This window comes from Teleopsis dalmanni, chromosome 2, assembly GCF_002237135.1.
Source record: "Teleopsis dalmanni isolate 2A chromosome 2, ASM223713v2, whole genome shotgun sequence".
Taxonomy (NCBI): domain Eukaryota; kingdom Metazoa; phylum Arthropoda; class Insecta; order Diptera; family Diopsidae; genus Teleopsis; species Teleopsis dalmanni.
This window is the reverse complement of record NC_051847.1, coordinates 151,244,864-151,264,204: the sequence shown is the minus strand read 5'-3', so window position 1 is coordinate 151,264,204 and position 19,341 is coordinate 151,244,864. Positions and strand designations below refer to the sequence as shown.

Sequence of the window (19,341 nt, the reverse complement as noted above, 5' to 3'; positions counted from 1 at the left end):
AAAATGTTTACAATAAAAATTTCCAAAAAAAACTATGAATTTATAGCAGAAAGTTTATAACATTTATGAGAAAGATCAGTAATTTTAATTTAAATCGCCAAAGATGTGCATGGAACTAAGATATCAGAAATTATAGACAATTAAACACGTTAAAGCAATCGTTTATTATAAATAAATCTTTATCAAATAATTTAAACAAGATAATATATACATAATTTTGGAAAAGCTCGTGGTGGGATTTATTTTAAATGGACGAAAGAGTGACCTACCGCGACTTTTATGATTGATTGTGTTATCTTTAAAGATGAGATATTAATATCCAGAAATAAACTTCCTCGGTGCGACTTCGATTTCCTGGTTAAGCCCATTTGATAATATAATTCAGTAATGACAATTATTTTGAACAACTGTGTTTTGTACTCTTTATGCCGATATAGTTTACTTCCCGAGATACAGAAACTTAAATTTGTAAGCTTTAAACATTGACTAACATAAACTGAAGTATTTAAAGTATTTGGATCTAGATATTGTTGCGGACATTGCTCTGCTAACTGACATACATACACTCAGAAAAATAATTTGGTAGATTTAATCAGATTTTAATTAAATCTCAGGTGAAAATACCATATTCTTGATATGAGATAAAATGTGTGGTTAGAGAATATTTTTCTCAGTAAAGAGTGCACACCAAGGTATATCAGTTGGTCTTGGTCTACAGTGTATGATCACCCATCATGCAGAAATCCAAATTAATTCAAAAAAGATCTCGAATATATCAGTCGTATACTCGTATAATGTATGAAATAAAGGAAGTTACTATAGAATGTGTAAGAATGTGTGTAATATCTGAGAAGGTTCATAACACACAAAGCCAGTCAAATATTAGTTGAATGCTTGATATCGCAATTAATGCTATTCCTAACTGAACATGATACAGGTAATCCCAATACTGATATAATAAATCTAACTTTCATTTTTTATTTAGATATAATTGAGATACCACATAATTAAGATTTATAAATTACATGTTTAATTAAGATTAAGAATCATACCACACAATCATTGACTATAAAGTATTTATAGATAATAGATGAAACTTAGAAACACTTGTTTGAAAAATCAGCAGTTAGATGGTAAAGCATGGGCAGTAAGTATTGGAAAGTGCAAACTTAACAGATTATTATCTCAAGAATGATAAACACTGCCAGAGCAAACAAAGTGTATTAAAGTCGAAACAGAGTAAAACAAGATAAGTTCTGTACTAACCTATTCAGTGCAGAAATCCCTTAACTGCAGGCTTTAACCTGGGTCTGTTTTTATTCTAGGTATGTATGGTTTAACTCAAAGAGTCGTAAGTGAATTGGCAATGCAAATGGACGGTTCATTGTCTCTTTTGTTCCAAGTGTGGGTTAAACTTGGTCAGTGGAAAGAAAAAAGTTGAAAAACCAAGTTTCAATAAGGAAACTAAACCAAACCAACACCTCGTTTTTAATAAGAAAACCCGTTTAAGAAATTTTGCATACTTTTTAACAAAAATTCAATTGCTATAATGTTTATATGATATTAATAAAATTGTAGTCTAAAAGTATGCAGAATTGTTTTTACTAAAATCGAGTTGTTTTCAAATTAAAAATTAGGTTTGCAATCCAAATATCTATTGATTGAATACCATATATATAGTATGTGAACTAGTTCTATTTACCTAATCTATAATAAGAACGATATTTAAGGATTGTTGATATTTAATAAACTCTTAGCATGTCTAAGGATCTCGAGTAAGTTCTTTTATTTTTTTTTTGGAAGAAACACATTATAAAGAGGGAGCAACATTAGAAATAAACTATGATGGAAAATAAATTTATTAACACATGGGACTCTGAAGTTGTTGAAAGAAATGTCAGCATTGATGGCTTAAACAACCAGCTGATCTAGTTGGAGGTCGTCCTTATCTACACTTATAGTCATAAAACTATTTTACTTTCACTTTTATTAAACTTATTAAGTATTGCGAGAAAAATACATATAAACAAAGAGCTTTGTAGTCTGTGGTTTATTTTACTAATTTCTATTATTTCTTTAGATTTTTATAAAGAGGTTTCGGAAAGTAGATAGCCACGACAACAAAATTTTTTTTATATTATATATTTGGATGTTCTATTAGATTTTTAACTGAAGTTAAGTAGTATAGAGCTTTGCTTTTTGTATAGAGCTTTATGTTGATGTATTTTTTGTCTGTTGGATATTATTGAATTATTTTCCTGAAAGTGACATAAATCTCTTTTCTAACAGAAAAAACTTATATAATTGTATCTGTATATTATGTACTTTAATGAACCAACCATTTAGGTGAGAAAAAATGTTGGACATAATTGGAAACTTCTTGAAGAATGACTAGGGATTCGTATCTGATAATAATCGAAGCAAGCGTATGGTTAAGTATATATCAACCTTATCTCAAGCCTGTAATTTAATTATAAAATGATTTTTAATTTAATTAAATTCTCGTTTATGTTGTATTTTAAGCAAGAGTTTTTTATACTGGACACTAGTGTTTCATAAATAGACCAGCCGCCCCATTTGATATTAGAAATAAGACTTATAAAGACTGATCAATTTTATAGCAAAGATGATTAAAATATCTCGTCCACAAGTCATTTTTTACGGAGGTTAAGCACAGAGTTTATTTGAGGATATAATTTTACTATTAATTGAAATTTTACTATTGTTCGTAGAATAAAAGGTCTTGAAAATCAAAAGGTCTACTTATTGAAGCTATGTTTATTGTATTACAAGAGCGAAAAAAAGATTGTTAGACATATAAATATAATGAGATATAATGCTTGATTGAGTTGGTCCGGGTCTACGTCCCGTAACCACTCGTCCATCTCGACGTCCAAGTGTCGTTCAACACCAACCAAAAGGGTTTTGCAAGTAGGTCCCAGCGGGTCACCACAATAGCAACAATAACTGTATATGCTGTATATACTATTGTAAATAGGTAAAGCAGACATTAATTTTTGTTATGCTCTCATGGATAGATTTAAAGATAGATTTATTAACATGGAAAGACGAACTGATGACTATCTATCCATCCGTTTATCTATTTTCAGATTATTGTGTTTGTTAAGAAACCAGTATTTAAGTTATTTTAAGCTACGGATATTTGTAGATTTTGCAAAATTAAGTAGATAACTTTAATAAATCGTGCATAGCCATAAATTAACGAATTGAAAATAATTTCATAAGCCATTAAGTATACAAAAATTATCCATAGATATATTTCAACTGTAAAAAATTATTAATAAGATAAATATTTTTTCCCTCATTTCAGTTTTTATTTAGAATTTTTTTTAATTCGCTGCATAAAAAGTATTCCTGTTTCGGTAACTGCTGTTCGCTAGAAGTTTTTTGATTAAATTTAACGGACCATAATTTATGCCCTCGAGTATGATAAAGTACCACACGATTTTTGTATGTTAATATTGTGTTTTTTGCATTTTTCGAAGTTATTGTCTACGATTTTATCAAATGTAACCACATAAATTTCAGTCACAACACCCAACCATATTTGCATTGCATATCAGACCGAAGTCAGGGAGCCGCACATTTCCTTATGCGTGAGTTTCCCGCAAATGATGGCATTATTACTTATTCATTGTAATCAAGTGAGAATACTTATATCGTGTGTACCGCCCTTCTGGGCTTTACCGCCTGACATGCAGTGTATGTGTGTTTTAATAAAATGTGCGCACCTCGGCGCTCCCGCTGCAACTAAATAAGATTGATGAGTCTAAATAAGCCGCAGCGCATTTGTCGACGTCCGTTCCGTAATACTCCAGGCGAACCATTTTTGTCTGTCCAATCACCAATTAACAGTAAAATGTACTTATTTCAATAGAGTTCATATCTATCTGTGCTTACTTGTATCTTTCTCAAATGCGACATCATTTAAGTGCAATATTTGCAGTACAATCCAACGATGATTAGAAGTGTTCGCTGCTTCAATATTTAATCGATGTGATATCTTATTTTAGAATACATGACTTGTAATAAGGCATCGAAGGGCAATGTCACTTACTATGAAAAACGCTAAGATTTTGATATTTAATAATATTGTGATAAAAGGAATTATTGGTATTATTAGGTTGTATAGCAAGCTTTCAGTTAAAAAGTGCACTTCCTAATGGCTCGTCTTCTCTTCAACCTAAGACAACTTTAATAGGTATGTTGCTTTAAGACTACATAATGCACATTTATCTTAATACTACATTAAGACCGAAAAGTTTTCGGAAATTCTCATTTAAAATTCGCGCGCTGTATATTTTTCGATATTTTAGTTTATGTAGTTTGGCAGCACTGTCCTTAATTACTATGCCAAAAATGAGCGCGATCTGTCAGACAGTTCGTTTACGGCAGCTGTTGAAACCAGTTCACCTCAGTAGGGCGTTGCGAAAAAAACAATGGAAAAAAATATTGAACAAAGAGTTTGCATCAAATTTTGTGTTTCGAACGAAATTTCGTGTGCAGAATCGTTGCGAATGCTACAAAAGGCTTATGGGGAATCAGTTTTATCGAAAACTCAAGTTTATGAGTGGTACAAAGCCTTCCAGGACGGTCGTACGACCGTCGAAGACATTTCGCAACGCACTACTGAGGTGAACTGGTTTCAACAGCTGCCGTAAACGAACTGTCTGACAGATCGAGCTCATTTTTGGCATAGTAATTAAGGACAGTGCTGCCAAACTACATAAACTTAAAATATCGAAAAATATACAGCGCGCGAATTTTAAATGAGAATTTCCGAAAACTTTTCAGTCTTAATGTATATTGATTTAATTTTTTCTTTAATTTTTTTTAATTTTATCACATGTTCTTGATCTTTTCAATTTTCTTACTCATTTTTCATTTAAAATTGCAAGACATCCAATCAAATAACAATATCTATTATTTTTCTAAGTGACTAATAAATATTTCCGCAACTTATTATCAGTCTGACTATCTTGTTTTGAAGTCCATGAGGTGGTAACACAGCCATAATCCTTTGCAAAACAAAGTACTTAAGTTACTTAAACAGACGTGTAATGTATGTATTTCAATTTTAGAACTTGTTTCACGAACTTGCCGCAGAATCTATAACATTTTATCTCAAACATCTCTTGCATGCTTCATTATCAATAACCATTTTGTATCTTTTTGTAACGAGAAAGTAGTCATCATCATCTTGTGCTGCACAGACGATTTTTAGTGTTTTATTTGCATTGCTTGCATTCTCATGCACTTTTCCACATAAAAGCGCATACGTTACTATAATTGCGAGTATCTGTGCCAAGTATCTGCATCCGCACTCGACTGTATTTGTACAAACTGCTGTTTGTTAGTTGCTGCATTATGTATCTGAACGTTTTGCTTTGTGTGCCCTTAAATGGTTTTAAGATTTTGGCTTTTCATTTTATGGCTTTTTGTGTTATATTCATACACTTTTTTTATTATTCACCAAATAGACTCACTAGTTTTCCTAAGTTACCATTTTTTGCAACTTAAGTAGTCATAGCGACTGATTTGGCTTTGCATTTAACATTAAGTCAAGTTGGTTTAAATAATTTCCCATAAACGGAATGAAAAATATTTCTAATAAAAATTTCTATGAATTTTGTATTTTGTTCTACTTTTCGGTTGTAATGTAGACACCTTAGTACAAATTGTTTACAAAAGAGAAACTTATAACGAAAAATTTATTAATACGAAGGTATGACTTAACTGACCTATAAAGGCGGAAAATAGCGATCTGTGAATTTGTCACTGAAATCAAAGGATTTGTTACCACAGAATTTGTTTTGTGGATCGAAACCACAGATAATCGTATTAATGCAGACGTGCCTCAAACTCTCCTCGCTCTTGCCAAGATATTACTGATAATTCTTCGAAAATTATCCTAGGATATATCTCTCTCTCTTATACTCATCTCGCAGTGGAGCTTAGGATATAGTATTGTAAAACTACTTATTTAGGACATGGAAGAATGATATTGAACTTCACATTAAAAGGTTTATATGTATAGCAATATGTATAGTGATCTGATGATGAAGTCCTTAATTAATGTTTCATAAATAAAATAATAATTTCTTTATAAGAATGATAAAACGTATGTGTGTAATTATGTAGGTTAGTTTGGAGTGGCGTCCTCGTACCCATGAAGGTCTATACCTACGTAAGTATATATATTTATATATATATGTATATTTCAGTTTTTCTATTCGAAACAATCTCTACCTATTTCTATTTATCTATGCAATGTATATAGGTTAGTTTACGTTAGGTTTTACCAGCGATCCAAACGGAATCCACTTAGGCCTATTAGTCCATGATGCTGCCATATAATTAATAAACTAGAAGTTTACAACTATCTGGAAGCCTTGACAAAGCTCAGTATGTTGTTTAGTGAGAGGTCTTAAAGTTGGTTAAGTTACTTAAGGAAGAGGGCCCCTAAAGTACTGAGCTGCCACTGTTCTTGAGCTATAAAAATAAATTAAAATAAATTTTTAAAATGAACAATTCAATAGTGAGAAACCATCGTCAGTTTAGTATGGGTTACCTATTTTGTGACTCCAAAAATAAGTACCAATAAAACACTTGTGATTAAAATTTTTGTTAAATTTCACGAACCTGCAAGAGTGAATTTCAATATCATTCTTCCATGCCCTGAATAAGTAATTTTACAGTACTATGTCCAAAGCTCCACTAGGAGATGAGGATAAGAGACAGAGAGAGAGAGAGATATCCTAAGATAAATTTTGAAGAATTGTCAGCAATTTGTTGGCCAAAGCGAAGAGAATTAGAGCCATGTCTGCAAAATGACGATCCTTGCGTTTCCCACCTACAAAACAAATTAAGTGGTAACAAATAGCATGATTTCAGTCAAGAACTCACATCATCAAAACGTAAATTTGTAAATTCGGGAATTATCACGCGTATTACAGTCAAAACAAGCAGTGTTTGGTGGTTCGTGGCACTGTCTTATTGAAATAACATGTCCATATCTCCTATTAGAATACGAAAAAATGTGACAATCTGTGGCTAGGTTAATCAGAATGGAAAGTTTCTGTGATATCTTAAAAGTACATGCTTATCACATCTCCAAATACCATAACATACAGTGTCTTTTTAAGAATACAATGGCATATCGACAATTTTCATGGTTTTACACTATAAATCGGCAGATTGAATCCAGATATACTAATAGAGAACGGTCTTATGGTGTTTTTATTTATTTTATTGTTAAAGTTAGCCTATGTTGGTCTATTTAGTTTTACGTACTCCAAATTTCTTACGGGTTCACGCACAATTCCTTTCTTTTAAGCTCAAGAAAAGAAAGGAACTTTATTAGGCAGCTGCCACTGCCTTTCGCGAGGGTCCTTAGTATTGTTTGTGATATAGCACTAATCGTATTCGAAGTGTTCTTTTAAACTTTTCTTAATTATTATTGCAATCTTTTTCTCTGAATTTTATTATAATATAAGCAATTAAATGTTAAATTGACAACAATTGGAAGGGAACTGGAATCTTCAAATAATAAACTGAATATTCTTAAATTTTGAACTTACTCCATCATCAATACGATAGTTCTTAGAGCTTATTTAAAACTACATTCTTAATTTAGTTTTGATTGACTTGATATTTATTAAGAATGAATATTTTCTTTGATTGAACAAGTTTATTTCAAGTAGCGTAGGCAATCCCATCGGCAGATCCATTGACCATAAACAGCAATTGACATACCATAATTGAAATTCACATCCGCCAGATCTCAATCGATGCTACTAAATTCTTTTCGCAATAATTTCACTTAGTATTCAAGTTGTGTACTACGCTGATATCTCACGAGGGACTGTAAATTCCTACACATTGAATGCTCTATTCAATTCGCAACAATGGCAAACGCTTTGTAGAACAAATTAAATGTTGTTCATCTGCTGATATTGTGCCCGAACCGCAAGTTCCAGTACCAAAAGTGCACACTCCGTACTTTCACATGTTCGTGCCTACACGCACGTTGCGTTATCATCGCAACAAATGGAAATAATTTATAATAATTTTAGATTCCCACATGGCCTGCGAGTAAGTTGTGCTGCATTCTACATACATTTTTAGATTTTACTTGTTAATAATTTCCTTTTGTGGTGAACTGGCATGAGTTTTTTCTAGTAATTGCGGTCGATGGATGCTAGTAACTGCGGTTCATTCCCAACATAATTCCACAATATTTAAGGCTCCCTAAAGAAGTAACACATGATTACGTTTTTAGTTTAAATATGTCTTTGTTTTGTTTTTCAAAAAAAAAAAAAGAAAAACAATTAATTTATTTAATATTCAATATCAATTTTATGTAATAATAAACTTCACAAAAAAGAAATTATGGATAATTATATTCACCATCTCTTTTCACAACGATAGGATAATTTTTAACAGAAGACAATCAGAAATCGCTAGACTCAATGGAGACCGCTTACCAGTATTATACAGTAACAAGTACAATAGAGGTATTCACTCTGTCCTGCAAACTCATTGCAAAATCATTGCAAAGTGCATGAAGTGCAAGAATGATCTACTGAAATTTAAGAGTGCGAGAACACGTCTGTTGCAGAATTGTAACATCAAAATGAAGCAGCTGTTTTAGCAGCACACCATATCCGGATAAGAAACAAACAGAGAAGATCTCAAAACAGCTGATTCAAAACAGTATTCAAATCCCTAGAATATTTGAAGAGCGCCTATTGTTAAAAAAATTTGAAGCTAATCCATTGGGATGCCTTTTATGTCCAATAAGATAAAGGTTTCCAATAATAAACACGTGATAAGTCACATGCCTCTCAACTCAAGTACCTAGCACATATTTTTCGTTTGTAGGACACCATGCTTTGCTTTTATACAGGATTCCCATTGGCTGTCCAGATGTAAAGTTAATAATGGAGAGTTTTTTCTTTCAGTGTACAACTTACAAATAGTTGTTTCAAGTGCTAGCCTGTCTAGCAAAATGATGCATTTTACTTACGTCGTAAAAGGAAAGACATGCTTACTCTTCTAGCCTACAAACGGAAACTGCTTTACAATCTACATTGCAATTTTTACGTTCCTCAAATTAGCCATATCTGTATAGAGTGAAAAAAATAGAGTAATAAGACAAAAAGTAGAAGTTTAGCACTAATGTTACACCGAAAAATAACAACTACTAAAATAAGTAAAATTTTTTTTAATATTTAAACAACACAGATTATGGTACAAAAGAACATTCCCATCCTTTCCACAAATCTTTCTCTACACTGAAGAATAACTTCCTTCACAAAGCGTTCTTAAGCTTAATATCCACTATTTAATTGTCTGCTAGTCCATAAAGGTGAATGCTTTAGATTAAATTTGGAACATGGAGGAAATTCATTGGTTACATGAACGTAAAGTATAAGCTATATATAAATTTTCATAATGGAATCAATTGCTTTTCTTCTCCATATATCGAAAGCTGTTTTACACGATGCTTTTACGACTTATTTACAAAAACAAACATAACACAAATAAAATTTTAAAGAATTTTCATTTATTGTGTTTTACTTGGCGATTATATAATTTCTATTTCTTGTTCTTACAACAAAAACTAGGTTACAAGTTTTGGGACTGTACTTTTAGCCTACTGTGGTATCAATGTCGTCCTCCACTGTAGTTGCTTCAGTGTCTGTAGTGACAGTAGTTGCTTCAGTACTGCCTGAATCGGTTGATGCATCGGTGGTAGCATCAGTGGTTGCATCTGTCGTTGTAGTGGCTGTCACTGTTGAAGATACTGTTGAAGATACTGTAGAAGATACTGTAGAAGAACTACATGGCGGTCTTGTTCCACGGCTCGGTCTTGGTCTGCCTAGTCCTGGTCCTGGTCCTGGACCTGGTCCGCCTGGTCGTGGTCGTCCCGGTCTTCCAGGACGTCCTGGTCCAAATGGATTGCGTCCTGGTGGCCCACGACCAGGTGGTCCACGACCTGGTGGACCACGTTGAGCATGTGCTAAGACTGCTAATATAAGTGCAAAAAGCAGCGTTAGTGTTACAGCTCTCATTTCAAGGTGATGATTGCAAAACAATTGAAAAGTACAGGTTTTTATAGTTGACTCGATTCATTAAACTTATTTACATAGGTGTTACAGGTCAGAATAAAAACAATACAGCTCTTACGTATTTTGTAATACAATTTGTTTAGCTACATATAATTGTAAACTATAATAAATAAGTTGTTTAAATATCTTTTCATATATGTATCTTATTATAGATATATTCTATTAACGGTTTCTTTTATGAAAATAAAATAGAACGAAAGCAATATCTAAAAACGTCATTTACCAAAGTATACTGATAATGTTATACTGCATATGAATTGCCTCATGAAATGGAATTTTTATCAATTCCAACGTAACTCCCATGCAAGCACTAATTGGTACAGTTGGCTATTGTAAACATTTTATCTTTAGAATTCCATGAAATTGATTTGGAGTTTCAGTTGTAATATATACAGGGATATAGGGTTTTTAAAAGAACTCCACTTAAAATCAACATGCAGACATGAAACCTCCAATATGTCAGTAAAAGTTATTTAAATAGATTATTCCATTTAACATTTAGGATCTTTTACTTTGATACCTAATACATCATTCTACTTCAATGGGTTACAAAACTACGATCTCTACTTTTTTGGAAACTCAAATATTTTCCTGGATATGGGAATTGATTTTAACAGTATCTTAGGTTTCTTTCGTGGTAGAGTTTACTTAAAAAAACATTTCTTCTCGGTCTCTACTAAAAACACACCTTACTCCAACTAAATTCTTTTTTTATTCTTTTAATGTCGAAGAATTATTTCCTGTATTTATAACACTTTGTTCCAAAACATTCTATTATAAGATAATAATATTATCAAAGAAAAACTCCAAAAGTAAGCAGAATAAGTAACAAAAACGAACATTATAACGATTTCACATGAATAGTATCTTAAACTTTATGGAACCATCACCAACTAAAATGAGTTTGTATATTACAATTTACATTAAAATCACATCCTAAAAATATTCCAAAATAGCTTCCTTTTAATAGAAGATTGCTTTTTAACCATATAAGAATTATAATTCGCGAGAGTTACTTCAATATCAAATGAACTTTTTGAGAGCTATAATACTTAATATACAAGAAGTTTTTTGAAATTATTATTTTTGGAATCACAAAATGGATAACCCTAACTAATCTGGCGATCCTTCCTCAGAATCGATATTTTGTTTTAAATATTTATTTTATTTTATTTATGGTACTGAGTTATGTATATATACATCTATATGATCTCTAAATACATATTTATATCCATATAAATACTAAAATCGATATGGATAAATAAATAAAACCAGCATTCAAAAATGGAAGCGTTGCACCAGAAACAGAGTAATAATTCGGAAATATAGTTTCGCAAAAAAAAAACGAAAATCTCAAAACACTTCCTGTATATAAGGTATTATAGCTCTCAAAAAGTTCATTTGATATTGAAGTAACTCTCGCGAATTATAATTCTTATATGGTTAAAAAGCAATCTTCTATTAAAAGGAAGCTATTTTGGAATATTTTTAGGATGTGATTTTAATGTAAATTGTAATATACAAACTCATTTTGGTTGGTGATGGTTCCGTAAAGTTTAAGATACTGTTCTTGTGAAATTGTTCTAATATTCGTTTTTGTTACTTATTCTGCTTACTTTTGGAGTTTTTCTTTGATAATATTATTATCTTATAATAGAATGTTTTGGAACAAAGTGTTATAAATACAGGAAATAATTCTTCGACATTAAAAGAATAAAAAAAGAATTTAGTTGGAGTAAGGTGTGTTTTTAGTAGAGACCGAGAAGAAATGTTTTTTTAAGTAAACTCTACCACGAAAGAAACCTAAGATACTGTTAAAATCAATTCCCATATCCAGGAAAATATTTGAGTTTCCAAAAAAGTAGAGATCGTAGTTTTGTAACCCATTGAAGTAGAATGATGTATTAGGTATCAAAGTAAAAGATCCTAAATGTTAAATGGAATAATCTATTTAAATAACTTTTACTGACATATTGGAGGTTTCATGTCTGCATGTTGATTTTAAGTGGAGTTCTTTTAAAAACCCTATATCCCTGTATATATTACAACTGAAACTCCAAATCAATTTCATGGAATTCTAAAGATAAAATGTTTACAATAGCCAACTGTACCAATTAGTGCTTGCATGGGAGTTACGTTGGAATTGATAAAAATTCCATTTCATGAGGCAATTCATATGCAGTATAACATTATCAGTATACTTTGGTAAATGACGTTTTTAGATATTGCTTTCGTTCTATTTTATTTTCATAAAAGAAACCGTTAATAGAATATATCTATAATAAGATACATATATGAAAAGATATTTAAACAACTTATTTATTATAGTTTACAATTATATGTAGCTAAACAAATTGTATTACAAAATACGTAAGAGCTGTATTGTTTTTATTCTGACCTGTAACACCTATGTAAATAAGTTTAATGAATCGAGTCAACTATAAAAACCTGTACTTTTCAATTGTTTTGCAATCATCACCTTGAAATGAGAGCTGTAACACTAACGCTGCTTTTTGCACTTATATTAGCAGTCTTAGCACATGCTCAACGTGGTCCACCAGGTCGTGGACCACCTGGTCGTGGGCCACCAGGACGCAATCCATTTGGACCAGGACGTCCTGGAAGACCGGGACGACCACGACCAGGCGGACCAGGTCCAGGTCCAGGACCAGGACCAGGACCAGGCAGACCAAGACCGAGCCGTGGAACAAGACCGCCATGTAGTTCTTCTACAGTATCTTCTACAGTATCTTCAACAGTATCTTCAACAGTGACAGCCACTACAACGACAGATGCAACCACTGATGCTACCACCGATGCATCAACCGATTCAGGCAGTACTGAAGCAACTACTGTCACTACAGACACTGAAGCAACTACAGTGGAGGACGACATTGATACCACAGTAGGCTAAAAGTACAGTCCCAAAACTTGTAGCCTGGTTTTTGTTGTAAGAACAAGAAATAGAAATTATATAATCGCCAAGTAAAACACAATAAATGGAATTTCTTAATAATCCGTATTTACAATTTTATTTGTGTTGTGTTTGTTTTTGTAAATAAGTTGTAAAAGCATCGTGTAAAATAACTTTCGATGTACGGAGAAGAAAAGTTTATAATTTTTCTGCATTCCAAATTTAATCTAAACCATCCACATTCATAGATTAGTGGACATTTAAATATTAGATATTAACAATAAAGAACACATCAGCTGCTCAGAGGATAGAGTAATAGAATAATATAATTTTTTGTGGATTAGATTAAACTTGGATACAATTTAAGTTAGGTTAGGTGTACGCCTGCTATCCTAAGGATTTACTAAGGCCTATTACCTCAATGTCACCACCTAAGAAACTCAGAAGTTTAAGAGCCACCTAGAGCCTTTACCAAATTCACAAATGCACTTCAGATGGTTGTCCTGTAGCTGCACAAGATCCTGAATAAAAGAAACCCTTAAAATAGTTAATCGTCGCCGCATATATGATGTACTGCAACAATACATATGTAAGGTACTTTCATCGTTCTCTGTACAACTGCATTAGGAATGATTAGATAGGGGATTCAATTTTTCTACATTGTTCCCTGATCTTTTTCGGACATCTAAATGAGAGTGCTAAATTTATTCTTAATAGAACTTGTATTCACGTGCCTGCATATTATTAAGTCTTTCAATATTTTATTATTTATTATTATAAATTATAATAATTATAATAAATTATTATTATAAGTTATTATTATATTATTTATTGTTAAGCATAAATACAATTGAACAAATGTATCCATGATGTCAACGATATGTCCAGGTTTTTCACGTATGTGAACTTAAGGACTTTAAAGCAATTTGATTATCTTATATCATGTATATATTCTTATTAAATATATTAGCTACTTCCAGACAAGGTGTGCCTTCCCTAAGAGCCATCACTTGAGACCATTAATATATCTAATGTTTTTGAATTTAATTATATTGCTTTTTTGTCCTTCATTGAGTGCCAAAGGACTGAAACTGAAGCAATTCCTGCAATTATGAATGTAAAATGTTAAATCGTCTAAAAAACTCCATTTACGCCCTATGACCATATGCAAGTAAACTTACTTCCTATACTTTTGAATAGTACATGAAGAGCACATACATGTAAGGGAATAATATTAATTACCATATAAATGCATAAAAGCATACATGCTGGTTTTACTTGACATAGATCCCAAGTAACCAGAATTTAAAATGAAGTTTATGTAAAATCAGAAATAAAGAAGAGAGTGTTCCTTTTTTCTGAGCATAGAATTACAATAAATAAATTCAAAATAAAACAGTTCTCTGATGAACTCCATAAGAAGGAATGTCTATGCACTTATCAGCACAAACAAGTACATGCCCGTAGAAGAGAATATATGTATGTTTTCTTAACAAACTGAAAAGCACTCATGTCATAGTATGTCTTTTTCACTGTTTGAAGCAAAGTAATGTCACTCCTGATGGCAGACAATGATGACATCGTGTCCTTTCAATAGTTGCGCTTGAAACAATATGCACACAAACGAGTTGCACAAAGGAAAATGAATGCTTGGCAGCACATAAAGTCGCATTCATGTCACAAAAGTTTTGAATCCAAGACGCAACATCACCATCACCAACACCAACTCAGCCAGCGTTGCATACATGGATAGAATTATTTGGATATGGAAGACCTCGAACTACTTTTCAAACAGATTTGTGTGCGGAAAAATTATTTCCATGTTGTTGTTGACACGGGTTTGTATGTGACTCCTGCTTTAGTTGTAGCTGATGTTAGGGGGGAGTGAGTAAATGGGTTTCGGAATGAACAAATGTGGTAATGACGCTTTGTGTATCTTGAACAGATGACACAAAACTACTTCAATTCCTTCCAGTCTATTTTGTACTTAAGTTAACAATTTACAAAAGCAGCATTTATATATTGTGTGTGAAAGTTTTGGAGAACTCATTTATGTTGGCTATAATTTGCATCCTTTTGATACGTTCTGTGTTTGAGTAATATTATCTCTAAAGGGGATTTACTTTGTGGATATATGAAGATATACAATAAAGATTAAATTTTAATTAAACGCATAATGCACTTGAAAGCTGACAATTCAATATACAAATTTCAATATATAAAAAATACATTACAGCATTTTGTTGGATTTGGAATTAGAAAGACTACGAGTGAGTCACATAACTTTATATTAATATAGCTATAGGGATGATAAGTAATTATAGTACATAAGTTTAAGTTATTGTGCATAAACTACCTATAGGTATGATATGTAAATATGGATATTAAGGGGTAGTTATAATCACATTAATTATACACATAACTTTTTGTTGCTATAATGCAATTATTTCACGATTTACTTATAGCTCCAGCTCAAAAAGTACCCGGATTTTTTAAATAAAACACACAAATTTAAATTTTATTCCAAATTTATTTTATCTTCTTCAAAATATGCTCCTTCTGAAGCGATACACATATGCCAACGCTTAACCCAATCTTCCACACACTTTTCGTAGGCCCGTACAGGTATGGCCTTTAGTTCCTTTGGCGAATTCTCTTTTACCGATTCAATCGACTCAAAACGTTTACGACGACGGGGCACTTTGAGTTTCGGGAACAGGAAAAAGTCGCATGGCGCCAGATGTGGCGAATATGGTGCCTGAGCGATGACAGTGGTGCCGTGTTTGGTCAAAAAATCGCGTACAACAAGAATAAAAATTGTGAAATGCACTTGAGGTAGTCTCACATTAACTGCTGCTGTAATCAAACTAGTTGGCAGATGGCGCTCAAATTTGTACCATATGTCAAGAAAGGGTGTACCAATATAACAAAAAATCCGGATACTTTTTGAGCAGAAGGTTTGATGCAAAGGTAAGATAATAAAAAGATTTTTTAGTACTATTTGTATTTGAACAATTCGAATTTTTGGAATAGTTTGTGTACTCGAATCTCAACGAATAGTTTGAATAGTTATAATTATAACTATATACTCTAGTGGGCACACTACAGTAATTCCCTTGATTGAAACAATTTTACCAATTTTTGATATTAAAATGTTTAATTTGAGGTAATTAAAAAAATGATTAAGTCATTCTACACACAAGTTTGTTCTCTGCATTTACCGTGTATACACATATACTCAAGTAAATGAAGTTTCAATCTGTGAAATTCATCCAGATAAATACTCCCAAAGCAATCCAATGTTACAGGAAAAAAAATAAAAAACGCCAAATATATGTATAACAATAAATATATATGTATAGAAAAAAATATATATTATATGTATAGAAATAAATATACATATATATAAATAAATATATAGGATATATTTTATCAAATTGTATTATAAATGGGTATTTTTATGCCTTTTTAAATAGATTGTGTGTATTTATATAAAATAATTATATATATCTAACAATCTATATTAAAGGTTCCCAACCTTTTTTGACCAACAACTACTATGATATTTTAGTTTTTAGTTGGGACCACAAAGTATTAAAATAATAAACTGAATGATTATTTTAATATGCTTTTTGCATCTCTAGTATAATGTATAATGAATTGTCTAAGTACATTATAAATACATCATATAGGCTATAAAATAAATGAGGTCTCAATGGACAAACTACAAGCTATCCATCTTTTAAGATCCTTTCATTCTACATTACTATGATTTGCATATGCCACAAACTTATTTTTCCTTTCAATAATTTATTTACTATGTTTTTGACAAATATTTGGCAAAATAGGTTTTTTTCGAAAAGTAGTGAACTACAACAACAAAAATTCTTTTTCTATTAATTTAATTAATTGAATTTTTGGCTGACCATACAGCTGTTTCGAGTATTGCCAAATACCCATTATCAGTGGTCTTGAAAATAATTCTTGTATTTAATTATGTAAGAAACCCGTTAGCCTTAAATTAAATTTTGAGAATTTAAGGATGTTTTTGTAGGAGTACAGTGATATCAGTGCTGTACTTTGTCTAAGTCCTGCGAAGTTTTCCCAGTACTTCAGCCGCATGTGATTTTCCCTGTCCTTGATTATCCGCTTTACAGGGTTGAGGTCCTATAAAAGCCGTTTTTGATGCAGTTTTGGCTACCTCATCGGTTTGTTCATTTCCCAAAACTTCCGTTTGACCCGAAACCCAGTAAAGACTAACCTTATTCCGAGTTGTAAGTAGCTGTAAGAGCTCATAATATTCAAGAACCTGTTTTGACTTGAAAGTCCAAGAGAACAGAGCTTTGAGAGCAGCCTGGCTGTCGGAGTAAATAACAATTCTCCAGCCAGATGGGTTTTTGTTAATGTTGAATCTTGTGCCCAAGTTAATTGCGTGGATTTCAACTCGAAAGACGCTCGGCCATGTGCCCATTACCTCCGAAATTTTGGTGTTGAAACCATATACACCAGCATCAGTGCTTCCATCCATTTATGTATATACATCATTATGTATACATTTTGATCATATGTTTCGAAGTGCTTTAACCGTCATAAATTTTTGTTTTGGATTAGATTCATTATGACAGACATTGTAATGGACTGATTTTCAGTTGAAATGTCTAACTTACAAATATATGCTTCATCACCGTTTACAATATTATTTACATATCTTTAAGTGCTACCATATTTTTTGTCATAATTTCATCTTAACGATACGAACCTCTTTGTGAACTTTTGTCGAATTATATGCGTTAGTATAATTATACAATATTTTATGAATTTCAATTTCAGAGTATATTATTTGACAATCTATCAGTTTTGCACGATATTAATGATTTTGGACGACTTTTATGAACTTTCTCATCAGTTTTGGTGTATCAGCATTATATAGTTGCTAAGAATGGGGCTTCATAGTGCCGAAATGGTACTTTTGTGTTGATAGTCTTCATCCTAAAATTTCACGAATTTTATTATGACTTATTTCTATATTTTGCTTAGATACAAAATTCCGTTTACACTAAACAACAAAAATCAGTATTAATTCACAAAACTTTTTGGCTACGATATGAGTCAATAATGCCAAAGTTTTCTGTGTAAATTTCAGCATATAACAATACCTAATCTTAACTATTGTCACTATATTTATAGTGACCCTCGTTTATATCTATATAAAATTTAATTGGCAATATTTAATGTTGCCTATGGCCACAATATAACCTATAGTGACCCTCGTATGTGTCCAAATAACTTATACATATAGCAGATAATTAAATATTTTTTAAAATCGTAGCTTCCTCTACGATATAATAAATTCCTATTAATAATTTAATTTCATAAAATTTTCCTCCGCTTTAAATGTTATATCAGCGGCCTTCCGTTATGATTACTAATCACATTTTTGTGCATCATCCATTTAAATTGACGCAATTCCATTTTGCATAATGCACAAATTGAGAGCAGTGCAGTGCATGTGCGTCAGGACACCATTATGACTTCCTTCAGTTGTATTTGTGTTTGGATTTGGCGGGCAAATTTTTTATATCAGATATTTTCCGTAGTTTGGTTGGAGTTTATATCGCAAAACTGTGCATATTTGCCTGCCTGTGAAGCAGCTCCTATTTATCTGTCTGTCGCATGTTTGGGTTGTGGATTCGAACAATGCTGATACTGGAAATGATAAATGCTTAACTAAACACAGACAACGGTGGTCTACGTTTACTTTGCTGTTGTCACTCAGCGGTTGGGTTATAATATCCTCATTGCCGTGCACAGTTACCCTTTACCCTTTACGCACATACGAGTATTGCGAATAAATTTTGTTGCAAACTCGATGAGTATTTTTCTTAGTGCAACCCAATCTCAAGGATTTGATATGGTTTTTTTGTCTTTGTTGATTTTAATATAAAAGATTTGTGCTTACTGCGTCAATAGCGAATAGCGATAAGGCAATGCAAATACTTCTCGCAGGGACGTCCATATGACGTCGGGTTGAGCGATTTCATTTGCATTATGCACGCATTATTGAATCTTTAAAGAGTTTTTGTTTGCGTCCATCGTTTTGTGTTTCATTTCATTTTTATGCAAAAATCTTTGCATTCATTAACGTCGCCCTTGCGACTGCACTCACAGCGCATCGAATGCGCTATTTCCTTCGTTCGTTACTCAATTATCCTTGAATGTGTGTCTTATCTTCTTGGATGTGAAATGTTTACTTTCGGCTGAATGCGTGTATAA

The 19,341-nt window shown here is 32.0% G+C and overlaps 2 protein-coding genes across 2 annotated transcripts; one reads left to right on the top strand and one right to left on the bottom strand.

Annotated features, from left to right (window-relative positions):
• Positions 1-9,674: 9,674 nt before the first annotated feature.
• On the bottom strand, positions 9,675-10,097 carry LOC119675933 (submaxillary gland androgen-regulated protein 3A-like). Its single transcript, XM_038087152.1, has one exon. It carries the CDS (start codon positions 10,095-10,097, stop codon positions 9,675-9,677), a length of 423 nt encoding a protein of 140 aa, XP_037943080.1.
• A 2,542-nt stretch (positions 10,098-12,639) lies between these two features.
• On the top strand, positions 12,640-13,068 carry LOC119675932 (submaxillary gland androgen-regulated protein 3A-like). The gene has a single exon (XM_038087151.1). The coding sequence runs from the start codon at positions 12,640-12,642 to the stop codon at positions 13,066-13,068; it is 429 nt and encodes a 142-aa protein (XP_037943079.1).
• The last annotated feature ends 6,273 nt before the right edge of the window (positions 13,069-19,341 follow it).

What these genes read in the sequence shown, in the direction of transcription:
- LOC119675933 (XM_038087152.1), bottom strand. Translation starts at nt 10,097, where the DNA reads ATGAGAGCTGTAACACTAACGCTGCTTTTTGCACTTATATTAGCAGTC.
- LOC119675932 (XM_038087151.1), top strand. Translation starts at nt 12,640, where the DNA reads ATGAGAGCTGTAACACTAACGCTGCTTTTTGCACTTATATTAGCAGTC.